The sequence below is a fragment of the Prenolepis imparis genome, unplaced genomic scaffold, assembly GCF_030444845.1.
Source record: "Prenolepis imparis isolate NDT839.2.m4 unplaced genomic scaffold, iyPreImpa1.0 SCAF_14, whole genome shotgun sequence".
In the NCBI taxonomy this organism is placed as follows: domain Eukaryota; kingdom Metazoa; phylum Arthropoda; class Insecta; order Hymenoptera; family Formicidae; genus Prenolepis; species Prenolepis imparis.
The window spans coordinates 634,623-654,199 of NW_028141172.1; the positions used below are offsets into that span (position 1 = coordinate 634,623).

General features: G+C 34.8%; 4 protein-coding genes across 7 annotated transcripts in view; 2 read left to right on the plus strand and 2 right to left on the minus strand.

The window, feature by feature from the left end:
- Positions 1 to 4,297, plus strand: part of LOC145945692 (uncharacterized) — a 31,055-nt gene extending 26,758 nt beyond the window's left edge. For both annotated transcript variants that reach the window (XM_083054805.1, XM_083054806.1), the window contains exons 9-10: positions 782 to 866; positions 3,539 to 4,297. In XM_083054805.1, coding sequence (XP_082910931.1) covers positions 782 to 866; positions 3,539 to 3,608 — 155 coding nt within the window. In that variant the 3' untranslated portion in view covers positions 3,609 to 4,297. The remainder of the gene's footprint in view (positions 1 to 781; positions 867 to 3,538) is intronic.
- A 1-nt stretch (position 4,298) lies between these two features.
- L(2)k09022 (HEAT repeat containing 1 homolog l(2)k09022) lies at positions 4,299 to 12,870 on the minus strand. Its single transcript, XM_083054804.1, has 10 exons — positions 12,805 to 12,870; positions 12,495 to 12,643; positions 11,835 to 12,129; positions 11,239 to 11,602; positions 7,606 to 10,923; positions 6,774 to 7,451; positions 6,354 to 6,671; positions 5,620 to 6,077; positions 5,083 to 5,533; positions 4,299 to 4,862 (listed from the first exon to the last, which is right to left on the minus strand). The coding sequence occupies exons 2-10, from the start codon at positions 12,634 to 12,636 to the stop codon at positions 4,692 to 4,694; spliced, it is 6,195 nt and encodes a 2,064-aa protein (XP_082910930.1). The 5' UTR covers positions 12,637 to 12,643; positions 12,805 to 12,870; the 3' UTR covers positions 4,299 to 4,691.
- Positions 12,871 to 13,060: 190 nt separating this feature from the next.
- On the plus strand, positions 13,061 to 15,498 carry Fs(2)ltopp43 (female sterile (2) ltoPP43). The gene is made up of 3 exons (XM_083053855.1): positions 13,061 to 13,397; positions 14,277 to 14,555; positions 14,861 to 15,498. The coding sequence occupies exons 1-3, from the start codon at positions 13,239 to 13,241 to the stop codon at positions 15,278 to 15,280; spliced, it is 858 nt and encodes a 285-aa protein (XP_082909981.1). The 5' UTR covers positions 13,061 to 13,238; the 3' UTR covers positions 15,281 to 15,498.
- Positions 15,499 to 15,718: 220 nt separating this feature from the next.
- The window catches only part of Ush (Zinc finger protein ush), a 158,639-nt gene continuing 154,780 nt past the window's right edge, over positions 15,719 to 19,577 (minus strand). For all 3 annotated transcript variants that reach the window (XM_083053853.1, XM_083053852.1, XM_083053854.1), the window contains 2 exons: positions 19,157 to 19,390; positions 15,719 to 18,944 (listed from right to left, as the gene is read on the minus strand). In XM_083053853.1, the coding sequence (XP_082909979.1) occupies positions 18,498 to 18,944; positions 19,157 to 19,390 (681 nt within the window). In that variant the 3' untranslated portion in view covers positions 15,719 to 18,497. The remainder of the gene's footprint in view (positions 18,945 to 19,156; positions 19,391 to 19,577) is intronic.

A 19,577-nucleotide genomic window follows, 5' to 3' on the forward strand; every position in this document is an offset into this window, starting at 1 on the left:
GGCTCGTATATGTATATTATATTGAAACTTTGCTCAAAGCTATTCACAACCGTAGCGTCCAAAGTTCAGTACGCCACAGTTGATAGTCGAGAGATGACGTGAGATCTGAATGATAAGCCTCCCACAGAATTGCTATCAGTATATGATTCTTTTCGATATATATCTTTATAAATTTTTGAGTGTCGAAATAAATATCTGATTATTACATTGTCATTATACTATCAGATTTATTTTTAACGTGATACATTTAAAATCATTTTATTTCAATATCAAATATTTTAATATAACTAACATTTAACTAATTATATATTATTGTGATATAAAAATGTTAAATGCATACTGTTATTACAAAATATATAAATTTTTTTTCTCACTAAATGATATTTCTGTTAATGTTATAATTAAAATAAATCAAGATAACTAATAATTAATTAGTAGCATATCAGTAAAAATTTATCATATTAATATAAGAATTTTTTGATTAAACCATTTTCCATGTCATCAAATGTGTCTGATGTATATATTTCATATTATCAAAATGACTGAGTTTTTTTGCAGTATAAATCATGAATATTTATTTTTTATGTTATTAGTCCACACATTATAAGTATAAATAACAAACGATCGATTTTTTAGTATTTATGCGAATTAATACTGATAGCAATTCTTCTATAATGTGAGAGGTTTGAACACGCACAATCAAAGTATACAACTAAATTGAATCAACACGATGACAGCATGTTATTCAATCGATATTAATCCAATCTGTATTATGTTACAGATGTTGTGCTGCCAACGGTCCTAATTGCTTTGCTGTTCGTCGGCAATGCGATCATTGTTTATATCATCTTCCAATTTAGAAAGAGGTAAGTGAACTCGTATTACATTGAGATATTTGCTAAATATAGATTATACTATAAATATAAGACTCAATCTTTTTATAAAAGAAAAATCAATGGCAATAATAAATGTAATTTTAAAAAATGTGAATCTTATTAAAATTTTAATTGTACCATAATAATTGATATTTCTATATATCGTTATTGTATTTATTACAAGAATTAGATATTTCTATTAGATATTGTTAGATACTGCTATAAAAATGTTACGAATTTTATGTCATAATTATTAAAAATATTTAATAATTAAATTAATCAACTATACTTTTTATGAATTTAATTCAATTTTCGAAATATTATTATATTAATATAAATATGACACAATGTCGCAAAGACGAACGAACAGTTAATCTCAATCCTAAATAAATTAAATATAAATTATACACTCTCACCGTTGCTGACTCCGCGGCATCCTCGGCATTCTCCTCCTCCTCCTCCTCCTTCCTATTACAATAAAATTAGATAATTAGATATTTCTAGATATTGCTCGTATAAAAATTTTACAAATTTCATGTCATAATTATTAAAAATATTTGATAATTAATCAACTATACTCTTCATAAATTTCTAATTCAACTTTCGATATGTTATAATGTATATGTATACATGACATTGTATCATTCATATTGTGTAATATGAATATGATACAATGTCAGAAATGAACGCACAGTTAATCTCAATGAAAAATTATACACAAATCACAACACTCACCGTTGTTGACTCCGGCATCCTCCTCCGCCTCCTCCCTGGCTCCACGGTTAGGTTAAGTTGCTCCTTCACGGCAGGTGTGTGCACACACGATCACTGGCCGACGACAGAATTAATTAGGATCCCTCGCGTATTAATTAATACAATATTAATACTCGACTGCGACACTTAAACGGCACTCCCGACAGACACGACGCGATCTTTATTATTCTATACATACATATCGCAAAAGAGTACAAAGTTTATCATTGCGACATGTGCGACGCCACCCTAATGAACGGATAAATCACAAGAGACAAAGAAATTTCAAAAATCACGTGTCGCCACTTTCTCTCTCCCCCCTCCCCCCCTCTCTCTCTCGCGACGCCTGTTGCGCCCTCGGTACACTTTTTGCACTTTATTATATTATATGCTCGTGATTTGAGAGAGAGAGAGAGAGAGAGAGAGAGAGAGAGAGAGAGAGAGAGAGAGAGAGAGAATAATTGCTATCTCATTTATTATACTTTATGAATAAATATCGTACGAAACGAGTATCTAATCAATAAATATATGAATACATTGAAATGATATATAATGAATTAATGATAATATATATAAATATATCCGCGATAAAAAAATGCTGAGATACTAAAAATATACGATTGCCATTCCCGGATGGTCGTGATGAATCTTGACTGAATCAATTCTACGAAATACGCATTTTGATAAATCCCTAATGTTGAAGCGTCGAATTTGTGCTACGCGATTAATTAAACGTCAAAATTTTATTTACTTGTTAGGATGTAAAGCGTCTTCGTTGAAAGCTTCGTTCTCGTTGGCCATTTGCGCCAAAACTGTGTCGCACGCGACCGCAAAGTGCGGATTAATGACTGATTAACGATAATGAATCGATGAAGAATATATACTCCGTATTCGGTATCGCACGCGCAAAGCATTTCGTGCGCGTACAAATCCCGTGAAACTCATTATTATTGTTAATAAAGGATATGTTACATACGTGCTCGATGTACCGCGGCTTCCCGACACGTCCGTTACTTTCCGCTCTCAAATGACGAGTGAATATAGGACCTAGAACCTATATCGTATGCGCAGGCAACTTCGCGTCAAGCGACACGATTAACGAAGTTGATTAATATAATGTGATAAATCGATCAAGAATATATATATATTTCTTATTAAATATTGCACGCATCAGATGGAAACATATATTATTTAAAAAAAATTAATTAATAAATAAATAAATGAGACGCGATGAGACGTTAAATTATGATTTTCATTCTCCATCTCGTTTCGATTAATTATTCGTACTATATAATAATAAATCAAATGAATCAATGCGGCGTATTTAGATATTTCGAAATATTACCGCAATATATACCTTTCATATGCTCATTAATTATGCGGGGATGATCATTCACGGAGAAGCATCGGTCTTGCCGTTTTTTCGTCGCTGCTAGGGAGCTAATATACATGCGTGCGTAGCGTCTCGGCTCTGGCGCGCGAATGACCTTCGAGCTTCGAGGTGCACGCAATAACAATAAAGGCGCGCCGCACAAAAGCAAAGAAATATAAACATGTATGCTACTTTAAAAAATTTCTATCATATAATTAAGTATACTAATAGGAAACTTTAGAAAATAAAAATAGGAAACTCTAAGATATTAATCTAAAATTACAATATTAAATTGCATAAATAACACTTCTAAAATAATTAATAACAAAATGCTACCTATATTAATATATGTATACTAATTTCTTTAGAATTTCTACATTTAAAAAAAATCTGAAACTTAAAATACATATAAATAAAAAATGAAAAAAATTAATATAAACTAAAGTAATTGAAAACAAACTATTAAGAAATCAAATTAATTAATTACACAAGATACAGTGAGAAAAATGCTAAATAAATCTCTTTTCTTTCATTTCAGAAGACTTTCAGCTACGACGCAAAATGAAGAAATGGCCCTTCAGGGTCCAACAGATGTGCCCCAAGTGTGATTTCAGAAACTTGGACTGATTGCACACGTGGCCACCGATACCAACGAGAAATCATCGATGTCCACAAGGAAGTTATCGCGAATAAGTCTGTCACACAGGGTCGATCCCTGAAGAACTTCAAAGTTATCGCGATGATTCCGCTCGATTAATTAAAATCACGCTCGAAAAAGCGGAGAGAGAAAAGAACATGTCTTTTCGAGGACAATGTCGTGTTTTTACCATGCATTTAGTGCAAAAAGTGGCTGTCTAAATTCTGAAATTTTCTCTTATATATTGGCATTAATTCAGAACAAATTCAAAATTAAACAACACTATATTTAATGCTAAAGTGTATGAAGTAACTTAAAGAATGCTTCGACGTGTCTACATTTTTCTACATGCGATGGTCATCTTATGTTTACAGCAAATGCATCTTTAAACATATTTTTTTTTAGATTTCATTTAGAGAAATAATATTCAGAAATATAAACAGCCACTTTTAGAGCTGAGACAAGACCCAGTGTTTTCAAGTGCCGTTTTAAATATAAACGGACTATATTGGTTCGATACTGTGTAACTTACGAGCCTATTACGCCATGACCTTACATATACATTTACGTTATTCTGTATTATAATGTAAGGAAATAATATATTCTATATTTCGTCCATATTGTGGATAAGTTAAAAATAAATCAATGTTTTCTTAGTAATTGTCTGTGTATTTATATTGTCATTTTTGTTCTAAACTAATTTTTAATTAGCTGATTTTATAACTGAAACTTGGTAATTAAAAGTCATCTATTAATTTTTAAAAAACTAAAAGAAAACTTTTTTATTTATCAAGTGGTCACTCATTTAGATTTGCTCTTTTACTTTTCCCTCTCTCTCATTTTCGTTATTTTTTAATCATTTATGCACAACGTAATCATTATGCACAAACATGTAGTAAAAGTAAAAGAGAAAATAATTATAAAAATTATTTCTTTAAGAAAAATTCAAAAACTTACAAGAATAATTTTTAATGTAACACCTAACTAAATATTTACTAACAATATATTTACACACTTACTTATTTTTCTTCATATTTAAATGCACATATTAAATTTAAAAATATTTCTGTAAAGGTTCGCCTAAAATATCTTCCAGAGTGCGAACAGCATTTTGCGCGCACTTTTCCGTAACTTCATCTTCGTCTTCCAACAATTCCGCTAAGAACGGCACAGTTTCTGGCAATAGTGGCATAAAATCTTCCCCAAGTTTTCTCGCAATTTCCACCTATATTATTTTACACAGATTTAATTATTATATATTATCAAAATAAAGATTTTTTAACATTTATACACAACTAATTCTTCATTGATTTAAATTTACTTATAACAACATATTAACAATCGTTCAATATCTTGATAAATATTTAAAAAAAAATATATGTAATTACGTTATCCAAAATAAATTACAATAATAAAGAATTTAATCATTATATGTTTGGTCTTACCAATGCATTTAACGCAGTGCTTCTAACGTAAGGTTTTGTGTGTCTGGTCTTTAGCAATATTTGATAAACCAGCTGTTTGTGCAACGAGTCATCAGGAATGGCACTGGCGAAGGAAGCTATGCAAGGTACGATGAGCCGATTGGCTCGATCCTCGTATTCTTCCCTTGTACCCATCGTATTCTCTACTTGGTCCACTATCGGCTGCATGAGAATCTCGAATCGATCCTGACTGACAAAATTATGCGCGTCGTAATCAAAAACCCGATGAAGCGTCAGCAAAATCGCCTCCACCAACTCGATTCTGCTCGACTCGTCGGGAAGTGTTAGTTCCTGTGGATTGTCTGTGACGAACGTATTGTTACTACTCAGCAACGATGCCGCGTGCTTCAGAAAGAGTCCGGCGAAGAGGACGAACAAAGATTTCAAGCATTCCGCTATATTCGCTGATAATCTGAAAAATTAAAAGTCGCATTATCATATCTTGTTAAAGCAATATATCATATATATTTGTCTGAAATTGATTTTCTGTATAGATACCTGTAGAAAGTTATATTTCGCTGTTTGTGCTGCGTATTATTCGCTGCCCATCCATAGAATTTACTGTACAGCGGCTTGAAAGTTGCTTCGCTCAGCTTCAAAACCAACGCTACCACTGTTTTACTGGCGCTTTCTTCGACTGCAACGATATCTTTCAAGGAAACTTCGATGTCTTCATCAATCTTCATATTGTGATCGGTGCTTTCGATACGTTCCCGGAATTGAAGAACTTCGAGAAAGAAGTTGGCGAGATTATCAACTTCTATCTTCAATTCCGCCGGTTGTACACTTTCAAAGGACTCAGCCAGAACGTTCATCAACGATGGTATACACTGATAAGATTTTCTGGTTAATAGGATCTGGTAAGTCCTATTGACAGCCGGCAGTAAAACTCGCAGAGGTATGCAATTGGATAACTTTTGCGTCGTCACCTTCAGCCGTGAAACTATGATATCGACCTGCAGATACAAATTAAATTAAACAATTACATCTCAAAAGAATTCGGCTAGAATTTGATAAGACAATCCAAAATATCAGAGATATATCTTTACAAATATTAATACAATATTTATTAATAATTAATATTTATTATAATTAATTAATTGTGATATAGCAAATGTCATTTTTTTTATAAAAACACGATATTTAAGATTATTTTGCTACATTAGAGATAAGATTAATTTTGAGATTCTGTAAATCTTAGAATTCTTGGTTGAAGAAGGAATCATAAGTACCTTAGGATGTTCTGTGTCGGTGTACAAAGAACTCAACATGGTCAATTCAGATAAGAGTTGGTCCAAATAGAGTGACAGGAAATTTCCTAGCGATTCCACTATTTTCTGCAAGGCACTTACGATACTGATGACCATCACGTCCGGCACGTTTTGATGGCAATGGGTTTCTAGTAACTTCAAAATCGCTGGAACAAATTTATTTAGCGAATATAGGGCGTGCGTTCTCATAGAGCTGCATAGTTCTGCCACGCATAACGCTGCGCTGGCTAATACTGGACCGTCTTTTGATAGCAGCAATTCCGTCGTCATGTCCAGGATCTGTTAACAATTATTAACATGTTAAATTATAATGTTAAATATAATCAATTTAACACATGTAATATTAAAATAAAATAATATTTGTATAGAATAAAATTGTACCGGTTTAAAAACGGTTGGATGATCAACAGCCAGCAGCTTCGCCAGTAGTTTCAAGGATATCAATGCCGTCTGTTGAACAATCTCCTGTTCCTGGCTCTCAACCTTCACTTCAGTATCCAGGAAGTTCATCAAAGATTTGATCAGGCTCAGAAGGTCAACGTAATCTTCATTGTTAAATTTCTTTTGAAGCAATCTCGCGTTCAGCAGTTCCAGTGCCTTCTTATTAACAGACAACAATTCGTGTTTCAACAAGTTCTTGATACTCTTCAAAAACAAGGCGTTCGGCAGCAAATTATTTACTAGATCGAGCACATCGTATAAATGATGCAGCAACACTTTCCAGTATTTAGCGCTCGGTTTAGTCTGATGCTGATCGGCGATCTTTGAAATAGTCTGAATCAACAAAATTAGCTCGATCGCTAGACGATCGAAATACTCGTTCATCTCGTTTGTCTCGTCTTGACTCAGCACAGCCACGCGATTGATGAAATTCTGAGTTGATAGAAGGTTGCTGAGGAATTGCACGGCCGTTATCTTGTAATGCCGAAAATTTTTCGCATTTGACTTGGGCAAGTCATAAATATATTTATATGGAAACTTAAACGCCGCCTTTTTTCCCTGTTCATCCTCGATGTCAATCGGCAGAGCCTTGATAAACTCAGCCACTTTCACGCAAATCTGGAAAATATTTTTGTTTTATCTTTCGATACATAAAAGTAATAATACTCTTTTATATATATATATATATATATATTTTTTTTTCTTTTTAAAGATATTCCTGTTATTAAAATTTTATCAAAATTATATTTTGTTTAATAAAATGATGACTAACCTGAAGCAACTGCTGCGGTGAAAACTCTTGGGATACCTGAAGAGCAAAATCCAACTGCTGCGCGGATTGTTCAGTCCTCTGATTCCCAATCTTCATCACGTAATTTTCGAAAGTTAGCAGATAGTACAAGTGTAGATGATTCTCGAGAAGCTGCAGCAGTTTGACGAAGAGTGGCGTCCGTCTATGTTCGGGGATATGTGACAGCGAGCCAATGAAGGTTCTTAGCAATTCGCAGGTGTGTATCTCATTGTCAGCAGCATTCACAATCGGTACCACTGTCTCCAGGGTTTTGGAAATGATCTGAATAGAGTAGGCATCATCCTGACGCACCACCGCACTGCCCATGAACGTAAAGATTGGCATGATATTAAGAAGGGCGCGACGCACATCCACGTTTTTCAATAATTCTATTAACACGAGCAACGCGTGATGATGCGTTTGTGGATTGCGCGATGTTCTAATGCACTTGGTGATAAGTGCGATTTGCTGATCGGCATCACGCACCGGTAATCCTCTCGTCATCAGCCGATGGATCGTCGAAAGAATCAGTTGATTCGTGTACTCGACTGGACTCTGCTCCTCCAAGCTCAAACAGGTGTTTAGCAGATCGAACAGCACTTCGTAGAGTAATTCCTCACGCTTGATGTTATCGGCACGCTGCGCAAATTCCAGTAGTGCGACGCCTCGCTTCCACGCCCGACTGTGCACCATCGCCGGATTCGCCAATCGAATCTGGCTCTGTCGCTTTCTCCGCTTCTTCGCGCTCGCCGTCGTTTCCAGGTCGGTCGACTCCTCCTGGCTCTTCAGCTTCATCGTCTGTAATTCCGACGTTACGATTGTCGCATCGATACGAATTCGACGGATCGCTCTGCCAACGGCAGAAATTATGCTGCTAATCTCGCAATCGGTTACCACGTCCAACATCTTCGACAAGATCTTTGCCTGAAGATCGCGAGATATTTCACCGGCGTTCTCAAAGAATATTTCGTCGATCTGTTTTAATAAAATAATGCTCGGCGATGTTTGCTCACCTGATTCCGTGACCGCTCGAAATTCGTGCTCCAGAATACTTGCTTCAAAGAATGACGTCACTTGTTTATCATTTAGAGCACTGACCGTAGTTCCATTGAAACGTTGCAGTATATTTCGCAAAGCGCTAGCAGTTGATTTATTTTTAGGATCTTCCGCTAACTTCTGTAGAAGCTGAAGACCTAACGGAGCTAGTTGCTGGAGAATTCCAGCACTGTTAACGTGCACTAGGATGTCAAGTAACTGCGACCTTCGGTCCATGGGAATTTTCGATGCTTCGTCCTGCTGCGTCACCATATTAAATAGCAATTTTTGAGCCTGCTGCAACTTTTTACGTTGTTTCACTTGATGAGACACATCGGGATCAGGCGAAAGAAGGACGTACAGGCTCAGCGAAAGTTGATCGGGGTCTTGAGAAATCTCAGCACTCCTCGCCGCTAGTTCCTGAAGCAGTGCAAAGAATGGTTCCGTAGTAAAGCTGAAAGTCTGCGTCAGTTTCCTTAGAATGTCTAACGCCACTGTTCTACAATCATTGTTACGTCTTTCCAGCGAGAGCAGCAGATTAATTACAAAATCCTGATCTTGAAATGCCCATTGAACAGATTTGCACTGGTCTAGCAATAGCGAGGAGATTTGCAGACAGTGATACGAAGTCTGCACCTTAATGGGTTTCACATAGAACTGTGCGAGGAAGCAGATGAGATCCTTCACCGTGGAGAAGTGAAGTTGGAAGAAGATTTGCAGGCATCTGGAATAGTGTTTTTGCCAATGGTGATTGTTCATACCCTCGATGAACATCTCCAGAAGTCGCAAGATCAAATTGCTCCTTTCTGTATTGTTATCAAAATCGAGTTTCGGTTCCGACTTGATATTTAACCGTCTGTGAACCATTTCCAGAACATAAGTACCCACCTGCAACGGCAAGATTCCTTTGGATGTGAGCCTCAATGCCATCTGAATGTTGTTGCCAGTAATATTGTTGCAATCATGCAATAATTTAACATGCGAGTACGTCTTAATCATTTTCGTGGCCATTTCAATGACATCGCGCGCGGTTTTGGCCGGCATTGAACCTACAGGCACTCTACAGACTGAGCCTAATAAAATCATGTTAAAAAACAAGGACGCCGCGTCGCCGTGCGAGATTTGTTGCCGCATGGAATTCAATATGTCCTCCGTAGGCGGTAGTAACTTGTGATTCAAAATATTGTGAAAAGCAGTGGAGGAGATCGCCTCGGCATTCACTAATTCAGATTTGCGAATGTCTTCTAATACATGTTGCATGTATGTGTTATTCTTACCAAAATTCGAACAAAGAACCTCCATGGCGACTTCCACATCCTCATCCGCGGCCGGAAATAGATACGGCAAGGCCGTGATAAAGATGCTGGTGTTATCATCGCTTTCTTCGCAAAGCTCCAAAAGTATCTTCAGTGCTGGCTTAACTAGCATTTTCCTCGATGACGTGTGGCATGTCGATAAGAGGACCAACAACTCATCCACCAGCATATCCGTGGGCAGTAAGTTGGTCAATCTCTTCGTAGTAAAAGACAGTAAGGTCCTCACGACGTTCACGTCGCTGTCATGGAATCTAGCTTGAAGCGTACTCGTCATCATATCGCGGAAGCTCTCAGGCACGTTCGCGTTGTTCTTGGCGAGAATCTCGAGGGCGACTGCTCGTTGCTCGGCACTGATGTGCGTTAATTTGTTCAGGATCTCAACAGAACCCTGTGCCTCCTTGGTGCAAAAAGGCCAAGAAGTAAGAAAATGTAATGTTTGCTTAGAGTCCTTGTCGCCCCGCTTCATCAACTTCTTTAGGTATTTATCGAATCTTTCTGGATAACTACGCTCGAAATTTTGATAGAATCTCGCTAGAAAGTCCTTTGTTGTCTTCGAAGTCTCATTCTTAAGAAATTCATACGTCTGTATGCTTGGTAAAATTGCATCCACTGCATCATTGTCTAGAGTGACGCGTATTAACATGTCGCTGATCGTATTCTGAATCTCGATGGTATTTTCGGGATTCTCGGCGACGACCTGACAAGCTGCTTGAAGAAAACATACGATGAATCGTGACGCGTTAACGCCGGACGAATGGATCTTGACGATTGTCTCCACAAACCAAGATAAATCCGATAGTTGAAAGACTAAACTTTGCGGTACAACAGTCAATCGATTAACCGGAGACTGATAGAGATGGAGCAGAAGAATTGTAGCCTCCTCTTTTAGGACCGTTTTCTTGAAAATCTTCAGCAGCAACTTTTCTGTGGTATCGGTGTTAAACTTCACCTATAAATTACATATGCACACACAATTAATATATATTTCAATATCAAAAAATAAAATTTATATTTTAATTTTAATGTTAATATTTAAAAAAAACAAATATAATTTTAAATATTATTTTTCTCTTTACAAATTCTTTATAAAATTTATTACTATTATTATTTATAATATAGTACATAAATAATTCAAATCTCTTGTACAAATTTTTATATTATACTGTAAAATCGATATTAATCAAGCAAGTTTTTAAAACAAAAATATATATAAAATTAAAACAGATAAAGATGAAACAAGCATACATAAAAAGAATCAAATTACCTTCATCATCAGTTTTGCGACGATCATGTAGCTGCTGGAAGCAAGATCGGGAATGAAACTTCTTAGACTGTAAAGTAGAGTCGGTAGCAGGTGATTCACCTGAACCTCTGTAACAGATACTTGTTCAATCATCCCCAATATTACACTGGTGTAAAAGGCATATAAGGTAGTCAAACAAAACGCCTGCTCGCAATAGACCTCCGCAGCGGATGTCACGTGACTGCATAACATTTTCAGGAATCCATTGTCCGTGCTTAAACGATTGATAAGCGTTCCCGAAGTTAACGGTACACCACGTTTCTGTAAAGGTGCCAGCCAGTGCCATTTGTCGCTTTCATCTGACAAATCTACCAACTGTAGAGCTCTTGAAAGAGAAAAATATTTTATAATTAAAAATAATAGTTTTATAATTATATAAAATAAAAATAATAGCTTTATTAAAAAAAATAAAAATATATATTATTAATAGTATTACAACATACGATGTTGATTATGAAGTTAACAATTTTAAGAAAAAAATAGAAAAAATGTACAAATGATAAATTATGTTTTCAAACTGAGATTTTATTCCAATATCTTATTTCAATAATACATACCTAACAAACATACGAGTTTCATGATATGGCAAAATCAAAAGTATGAACTGATCCCGATTATATTGATGAATATAGTATCTGTGTATCAACCATTCCAGAGCTTTGTGTGATGCACTTAATAAAAAATAAGGACAGAGTAATAATAGAAATTTTGAGACCTCTGCATCTAGCTTTTTGTTCACAGTGGTATCTTGAACAGCACGTTCAAAACTTACAGAGCTCTGAGCAAATAGTGTCACTTTAAAGTCATCAAAGAATAATGAAAGTTTCACTAATTCTTGCAGACCACTCTGACCTAAACAGATAGAAACATGTAATTAAGAAATAATAAAATAATAAATAATAAAAAAATATTCCTTCAGAGATTTGCATTTTCTTCTGCAATTTACAAGCATGCAATATCCTCCTTTGCAAAAAGTTTTGTGAAATTATTGTAAATATAAAATAGAAATCAAATAAACATTGAAAAGATCTAAAAAATCTATATTCTAATATCTTTTTAAACTTTTATATTGCTTTCACTCTTAAGACAATTAAATTAATATAAAACAGAATTTGATACAAAATTAATTGATAAACAAAAATGTGTATTAATACTTATAAATGTATAAAAATATATAAAATGTTATCTTTATAAATATACAGCAGTGAGAAACCAACCTATACTCAATACAGTGTCTCTATCTAAATTTGCTGCTTCTTTTGGATCAAATAGCAAACTGGGACGTTTCTTATCCTGCAGCAATAAATTTGTCTGCGGAGTTCTTAATTTTTTAAGTTGCGCCGCTAATGACGTAGCCATTGTCAATCTAAATAAACAAATCACAATAAAAAGAATGAATAACCTCACAATGTGTAATTTGAAGATTTCATTTAGCATAAATTTAGATGCTTATATACAATTTTTTTCTATTATAATTAATTCATAAGAGAGTAGCACAAATGTTTAATACAAATAAAGAGAACTTACATATATATCTATCAAATAAATTATTTGCATCGGGTACTACAAACACGTGGAAACATAAAATCCAATGATGTATCGAATTTTTTTCTTCGCACGTGTATGACAAAATGGAGGAAAGATTTGTTTGTTCCGATTGGTCAATCCAATGTAACTAGGCGGTTCAGCACCAATCAAAAATCAGTATTCAATAACCCACATTTGAGGACTCTAGTTTCCACTCTTTCGTGAACATATGCTACATGCTCAAATAGCGCGATACTTGGTGACGTCGTCCTTCGTCCTTCGTCACTTGGACGGAGAGTGGAGGAGGAACAAGTTTACGTATTTCCTGTTGTTATACAACTTAAGATAATTTGCGAATAGTTTGGCACTTTGTGTGTCTCCGTTAGTGGAAGTGGAGATCTGAAGAAAAGAGGGAAATAATTGGCGCGTCGAAAATGACTGCAGTTTTGCGCGTGAAACGCAAGAATACCGACACCCCCCTCGATAGGTTGGTGATCGCATGCAAACGTGCGAGAACCGGGTCACCTCTTTTCGACGAAAGCTTGCCCGCCGTCCAAACGGTCGTTCAATTTGCCGGCACGCTCACAGATCCGGTGAGAATCTACCTTTAACACGTGTGATCCAATTATTCTGCACAATTATCTCTTGTAGGCTCATCGACAAACCGGTTGAACGTTTAAGTTCAAGCCCGTTTACGATTCATCAATTTGCAAGGATGGACGGAAAGGAATTCGAAATTTTAATTCCATTTATTTGCACTCTAGAATAAAAAGGGATAAAAATATGCATATACAGGGTGTTACAAAAGCATCGGATTTGCTTAGCACCATGCGATAGAGAATGAAAATCTAAGAAGATTTTTCCTCAATGAAAATGTCGAGGGAGGTCATCATTTTTTGCAAGTTCCCAATTTTTGCCATCACATATCTTAGTAACTAAGCCTTAAATTAAAATTCTATTAAATTAAACTCGACCTGAAATTAACTGAAGAATGCAGTTTTGTTAATATTTTCATTCCATAAAGTTTATTTTGCGAAAAGCTCTTCATTTTCAATCACTTATAACTCGAAAATTATTCATGCCTCGACATTTTCATTGAGGAAAAATCTTAGATTTTCATTCTCTATCGCATGGTGCTAAGCAAATCTGATGCTTTTGTAACACCCTGTATAATAAATAAAGACGTCATATAATCTCAATACGAGATTGAAGGCGTAATTTCACCAACCGGTGACTTTAACAGCAAAAAAAAAAAATATAATAAATAAACGTAACAAGCATAATTTTATAAATACAAAAGTTCTTGCTATTTTGGAATTGAATATAACTGAATGCTTTGAAATTGAGACAGGAGAGACGCCTTTTTAGAAAAATGTTTTTAAAACAACTATTTATCTCAAATTGTGTAATAAAAAATTAATAAAATAGACCGCTAAGTTTGACTAATATCGGTACTGAATGTCTGATTTCAGACTGAGGATGTTGCGCAGCATGTCGCTAAAGTTATGCCCAAGATAACCACAGAAGTTGGTGTCAAGCGGACGTGCGACAGCAGTTATTCTGCAAATATTTCAAATAAGAAATGGATAGGAGGAGATCCTATCACAGAAAGGTACAAAGTTGTTAATTGCCAGCGTTCTCAGGAGACATTGAATGAGGAAAAATCCGAAGATAAATGGATGACGCTCATAGATGTGGAGGATTCCTGGAGTGTTTCTGGTACAGCAAAGCAAAATGCAAAGGAATCTGAGGTAAGTTATATATAGATTTTCGCAAAAATATTTGCATTGATATCTGCAATGTATATATTTTTTTAATAAAGATTTAAAAATATTAATTTTGTATTGCAAATGAAACAATTAGCTCAATATGGTAAGAAGTAAATAAGAAATTAAACAAAAAATATCTAATTCTTCAGTCAAAAATAAAAGAGTTATATAATATGTATTATATATGTATATATATAAAATGTTTAAAAATACAACAAATGTTTGAATAAAATCAGATATATATATGCTAAGACAACCAAACAAAATGGATATGTATAACATTACAGGATATTGAAGATTTTGTGTTCGATTTATATTGTGGGCAAACCGAGGATGATGTATGGTTTGAGAACAATGAAATAATGGTACAGGAAGCAGTATACCAATGTTTAGTTTCTGACGATGACAAAAGCGAAGGCTCTTCGGAGGACTCAAATGCAGAATCCAATTGGAGAAATGATTATCCCGATACTGATCCGGATTGTTCCAGAGATGAAGATGAAGATTATAATTCTGATTATTCCAATGATGATTATTTACTCAATGATCCTAGAGAAGAAGAAGATAAACAGATATATGGACGCAGTTACACTGAATATAGAAAAATATTACAGGCTAATCTTAATGATAATTCCAATAGCAATTCATCAGACGACGAAGGAAGGTCGTCAAATTATTCGAGTGATGAATCGATGGGAATATTGTAAAAATGTTAACTTTTTAGTTGCATACATATTATAGAATCTCTTATTCGATTATTTGAATTATTAGTTGTAAATTAAATTATGAATATTTCAGTTCTTTCGGTTATAAATTAAATTATATAAATATATAAGATCATTATCCCGCAAGAATATAATTATAGATAAAATATATCGCAACTATATATCAAGGTTTAATACATTCAATAGATTGATTATAAAATTATGTAAAGATTTGTAAAATTTTTTTAGAATTAAATTATCAGTTAAAAATTCTACATGCTATATGTATAATTAAGAAACCAAATACTTTAACAAAATATATCTTTGCAAATGTATAATTTTATTTTAGATTTTACGAACACTGTATTTCACAGTAAGCATTCCTGTCCATATATTTTGATCTCAATTTTCACTTTTCTCTTGTACCAACAAAAAAAAGTGTGAGTTGTAAATGGCGTAAATTTTATTTGTACGTTATATATAATTATTACAGACTTCTATTGATATAGATGTATATTCTCGCGCGTAAAATCTGTCTATCAAAGTAAGAACGGTAAAAGAGAACTAATTGTAAACCTAAGTAGAAATGAAGAGATTGATCACGCAAAATTATGGAAGCATATATTTCTTTTTTAAATCGTAAACGGACTTAATCCTATTAAATCTCATCGTTTTGCGAGTCTAAAATAATTTTTATAGAGATTACTAGAGATAATTGTTAAAGTTTAAAAAGGATGCAAGAACAGACGCTTAATTAAGTCACGAAAATATTTGCATTTGTTTGAGAAAGGGAATTAGGTGATCAATGCCCAAGAGGATGTTACAGGATATGTATATATTGTTGAAGAAAGAGCTGTTTTGTCATCGTGGATATGGCATGTAATGTGATATACACCAGATTTATAGCATATTATAACAAGTTATTGGAAGTACCAGATGGGGATTTATAAATTTTTCCGTATACATGCGAGACTTCGCACACACACACATCATCTGCGAAATCAATTCGCAGTACAAAGACCCGGGCAATTAACAACGTAACATTCGACAAGATATTTCACGGCTCGAAGAGAAAAATTATGTCGTCTAATGATTCTGGGATGTGGAAGAAAGAGTAAATCTCCGGACAATGTAATGAGATTACTTATCTTTGCAAAACATTCGTCACGATATTTGGATCTCTCGCCATGAAATTCGCTGCGAAAGCAGACAATCGCTGCTACAAGACAGATCGACGTCTTTTTAATTATTAACGAGTTCGTCATATGATATGAGTAGTACATTGCGTATACACGTAACACTGGCCTTAATTCTAATTTATTTTACATTCACGCGCCCTGCAACGAGGGATACTTTGCGAACACGTTACGATGCTTTTGATCGGGTCCGAGTGCGTCGATAAAAATTCAAATGATGAACGTTAGAGAAAACGCTATTTTGAGATCGTCATCCTTTCTATCTGTAATTCATTACAATTATTATATATACAAGATCTGTCGATATTTCTTTTAAAATCAATCTTGACGAGATTATTTACTCGCGGCTATTAAAAATACAATACTTTCCGATCAGTATCTCATACTTGTCTCGTGTGATTTTATTTGTTAAATTCTTTTTTTGTATAATCAAAGTATTTGATATTAAATTTTTAAAAATCATAATGAATAAATAAAAGTTATCAAAGAAATTGTTATCGAGGAAATTCTAGACTCGTCAAGAATAGATTCATATTATGAACTCAACAATGCTAAATGCATTTTAAATTCTCTCGCGTAATAGATACTTATCGACGCATTCGCGCATTATTATTCATAAACGCGGACGCAACATTTTATATATAAATTTATATACATATATATATAAAATGTGCATCATAATTGCGCAATGTAACTTAACAGATTCACAAGCTGAGATTGGTATCATTCGTATCAGATTCGCTTACTACAATTCCATAATATTCTACTTGCCTACTGTACAACATTTTACACTCATCGTATTCGTCCTTAAGGTATAATGTCGATTATTAATGCTACGAGATTATTGGAGAGTCATGTGATTGCACACCTTCGCCCGGACCGATCAATCGATTGTACTGGCGTCAAACTCGGTCGCATTTCTTTCTGTTTGTCATTTTTTTTTATATATGTATATGTACCTATATACAAAACGATTCGGCGTCTCGTCTATTCTTTTTGATATCTTTAATTTTTTCTTCAGGACACTGAATCGATATGACAATTATTGAGACGATCGTTTGCAAACAGAGCCGTATACGTATCATTAACATGATATATTTTTTATTTTTAAATATTTAATTTGTATTTATATGGGTTTCTCTCTCGCTCTCTCTTTCTCTCTTTATTTATTTGTACAGTAATTCATTAAACTTCTTAAATTAATTCTCAAATGAAGAATAAATGGAAAATAAATAAAGAACGTGAATGAGAAAGAAGAATGAATAACAAAATGATAAAATACATGTTAATATATTATTTCATATTTTGGAATTAGAAAGTAAATAAACAAATATTAGCTTCTTATACGAGAACAAAGAAATTAAAGCTTCTTTTATACAATTGCATTATTAAAGTTTATTTCGTTACCGCGTATACATATGTAGATTATATATTAATTTATATATAATTATCTAATTACGGCTCTGTTTACACATCCCCTTTCCTGCGAGCTCACCCTCGTGCACACGCATATACAATTATGCATGTGTACGTGTGTGTATATATATGTATGTACATGTAGATATCTGCGACTTATAATAAGTACAAACGATTCCCTGGATCAACAAAAATCACACAATGTAGCAGTCAATTAAGAAGTCCGATAGTTCTTCGTTATACTATATATAAACTGGCAACAATTAACAGCCCCCGTGTTTAATCGGTTATCGCATCTTTCGCGTTTCAATTCTCTTCCTGAAAATTTCTCAAAAAATGTGACATTTACATATTGAAATAAACTCCCTTTTAATATCACTAACGCGAGACGATAAATATTTTCGGGAAATTGAGTAAATTAGTTCGATCATTAATTTTTGAGAATATAATGCACTTTATTATTCAACTAACAAAATCGATTCCTTCGAGAAAAAAAATATTTCTACTTCTCGAGGGAATCAATTTTTCGTGGCAAATAATTTAAAGCATTTTTTTCTAGGAAGAAAAACGAACGGTAAAAAAAGTGATCTCATTACGATTACAAAATTTTACAACACCGACGCTTCGGTTCTGCCAGTTGGCGGAGATGTTGGATGACCGCTGGCATTGTTGTTATTGTTATTATTATTGTTATTATTACTCGCCTCGCCGGCGTGACTCGAGCAGTAAAACTTCTTATGAGCGATAAAGGTGCTCAGGTAGTTGAAGCTGATGTCGCAGGAACGACAGTAGCGAGGACCGCTTTTGCTGGGGTCCAAACTCTCCTCCGGCGGTGGCGTGTCCTCGCGTTCCTGCTTCACCTTATTAGCGATCGCCGGTACTAGCGGAGGTGGTGGCGGCGGCGGTGGCGGCGGCGGTTGCGGGCTCTTCCGTATCTCCGTCTTGCCATTCACTTGGATCTCTGCGGGAATCTCCTCCGGCGTCGTGGCAGCTGCGGGCTCCGGTGTCGGAAGCGTCGCCTCGTCATCCAATACGCACGTTATGTAATTCTCCTCCTGAAGCAAATTGTTGATATTTTATTAGAATTCTGTCAAACATACATATATTTTATTTTATATAAAAGTAAACAATTTGTTCGTCTCAGATTTATTTTATCAAACATTTTGTCCAAAGATATATATTTTAATACATTTATTTTATATATAAAATTGTTTCAGTTCAGTAAAATTCGAAAAGAAGACGAGAGAAAGAGAGAGCAGAGATCCACCTGTAGATCGGTGCCCCGCTTCTCAAAGTGCATTCTGATATGAGTTCTCATGCCGCGAAGAGTGTTGCCCTTGTAACGGCAAATCGTGCATCGGAAGGCCTTAACGCCTTGGTGGGCATCCATGTGACGTTGGGCAGCACCGGCCGTGGGGCTGACGGCGCCGCAGACCGGACATCGCCAACCACCAGTCGTACCACTGGCGCAGGTATGATTGCCGCCAGGTTCTATTACCGCCTAAGACAAGCATGCGTCTCATTAAAATTGTCCAACATCTCGAAAGATAGAGAAGAGATAGAGATAGAGAGAGAATCACCGGTCCTCATAAAGATAAAGTAAAAATTTCAGCTACGTTTAAAAACAAGTCGAGATATTTAAAAGGTGTCCTAAATTTTTAGAACCTTACAAGTGTATTTGAAAAGGT